General features: G+C 42.4%; 1 protein-coding gene across 1 annotated transcript in view; it reads left to right on the top strand.

Annotated features, from left to right (window-relative positions):
* The window catches only part of ifng1 (interferon gamma 1), a 4,468-nt gene extending 3,094 nt beyond the window's left edge, over nt 1–1,374 (top strand). Inside the window, exons 3-4 of the mRNA XM_063193978.1 lie at nt 134–361; nt 1,219–1,374. Of these exons, the coding sequence (XP_063050048.1) occupies nt 134–361; nt 1,219–1,374 (384 nt within the window). The remainder of the gene's footprint in view (nt 1–133; nt 362–1,218) is intronic.
* Nucleotides 1,375–2,278: the final 904 nt, after the last annotated feature.

The raw sequence follows: 2,278 nt of genomic DNA, 5'->3' as shown, positions 1-2,278 counted from the left end.
CACACACACACACACACACAGACTCACAGAGACTCACCATAGTACAACTTAGCAGCTGTATTCCTCTCCACATATCCACCTATCCATTCATCTATGGGTCTTGAAAATTGACAACATTCTCTTTTGCTTTTAGGAGTCGGGAGATAAGATCCTGGCAGGTGAATCACTGAAGTTCCTCAGCAAAATCCTGTCAGCCATGCAGAGCAAGATACAGAACCAGACGACCAACAGCCGAGAGGACAAGAAGGCCAGCGAGGACCTGCAATACCTGAAAAGCAAAATTGATGAGCTGAGGAGAGAATACTTCAACAAAGACCACCAGAAAATGCTCGACAACCTCAAGAAGCTGCAGCAAACTGATGTAAGAAGATGAATCACTTTTTTCAAACATACAAACAATACTTATATTGTAAAATGTAATTAAACACAGACAATTCACTTACATTAGCACTATACAATGGAAAATTACCCACTGTAAACATTGTTTCTTTCAATTTAAACCCCACATCAACCTGCAACCGTAAACTGCAAAGTACATTGAGTTCGATTTCAAGAGCAACTTCCTAATCAATCAGGCCAGGGCGCCGGTGTTCCAAAAGTCCATGCTCATGCCTGTGAGACTCTTAATAATTTAATCTCAGTTAACCAAACTGAGTTGTAGGTAACTTCTTTTCGAAGCTTGGAAAATGTCTGAGTATGATGTGCAAATCAGAGGGCATAGATATATATAACTCTGGACAGTGGACCTGAGGGTGCATTCTTGACAGTGTTGTAGCTAACTAAGTTAGCAACCTACTTGGTTGCCATGTAATTTCCCATTGGACGCCTACTTAGTTGCTAACTGGTTAGCAACAATGAAACAGGGTGCTTTTTAGGACAACCCCTTTCCACAAGAGACAGATCACATGTCAAGTTATGAATTGGCCTGAGAGATGTTGAGGTGGTCACACATTGCAGAGGACTCGTGTTTTGTGGGTAGGCGTGGCCTAGTGGTTAGGGAGGTGGTCTTATAAGATCAGGGGGTTTCAGGATTGAGGGTTTCCCTACCTCTTCCTACACTTTCACCCATGGTTGAAGTGCCATTGAGGAAGGACATCTCACTCCATATTGCTCCCGGGACAATACAATACCCTGTAAATAACTATAAGTTACTATGTATAGAAGCGTCATCTACCGTAAGTGTAATGTAATGCAATATTTTTGGTGTCTTCCTCACAGGTGAATGACGAGCAGGTGCAGGAGAAAGCCCTCTTCGAGCTGAAGCACGTGTACAACCACGCCTCCCGCTTGGCAGTGGCCGAGAAGACCGGCAAGTCCGAGAAGACCATGCGCCGCAGACGGCAAATCAGGCCGCTGAGGAAAGCAAAGCCATAGAGGGTGGGGGGACCGCTGGTGGGATTTTTGGGGTGAACAGTAAACATGCAATGCTAATTCAACACTATCCTGAGAATATATGGTGTCCCGTTTGATTCTAGCAGTAAAACCAACCCTGGGGTGAATTTCTCGAAACCAAAGTTGCTTACTACATTAGCTACTTTGTTGCTTTCAATGCATTTTCCCATTGGCAACTACCGAAGTTGCTAACAGGCTAACAACTTCCCTTTTGAGAAACTCACCCCTGGGTTGGGAGGCACTCTCACTGTATCGATAGAGGCTGTATATTCCTAGAATAGTGTGAAACTGGCACTTAGCTCTTTTCCAAAATGAGATATATCCATTTTATAGAATGTTGGGAAATTGACATTTTTGTATTGGGCATTCCATTGAAATGCATTGCAAAATGCATTTTTATAGAGGTTTTAAAGTATGTTGTCAAAACATTTGAATGGCAAGAATTCACACATAGATGGTAGGACCTCTTAACAGTCAATTCCAATATTAAAATGCAAAAAGTCAAAAATGGTGTATATAGCGTTTTGGAAAAGAGCTCTTCATTTATTTTTTCACTGTGTGGGTGTGTGTGAGGGGGTTCATGATCAGCAGAATTCAGGGCTCTGACTGAGGGGGGGGGGGGCATGGGGTGGTTGCTGGCAATTTGGACATTTCAAAGGTTCAGTGTGTAATTATTTTAGTATTTTGTTTCCAGAATGTATGCAGCCCATTCATACATGTAATCTTTTTCATGACAATCTGCTCCCACCATCAGTTTACGCGTATTCGTTGTGACTTGGAAATTCATACAGCCATAGGTGGATCCTCTCTGTGTAAATCCTCCATTTTTGATAACCAATCTGCTCTTGTCAGACACATTAGTTTATTTACGTAGTACAATTTGCAA

This window comes from Engraulis encrasicolus, unplaced genomic scaffold (assembly GCF_034702125.1).
Source record: "Engraulis encrasicolus isolate BLACKSEA-1 unplaced genomic scaffold, IST_EnEncr_1.0 scaffold_720_np1212, whole genome shotgun sequence".
Classification (NCBI taxonomy): Eukaryota; Metazoa; Chordata; class Actinopteri; order Clupeiformes; family Engraulidae; genus Engraulis; species Engraulis encrasicolus.
The sequence above is the reverse complement of the archived record's forward strand: the minus strand, read 5'-3'. Positions and strand labels throughout refer to the sequence as shown.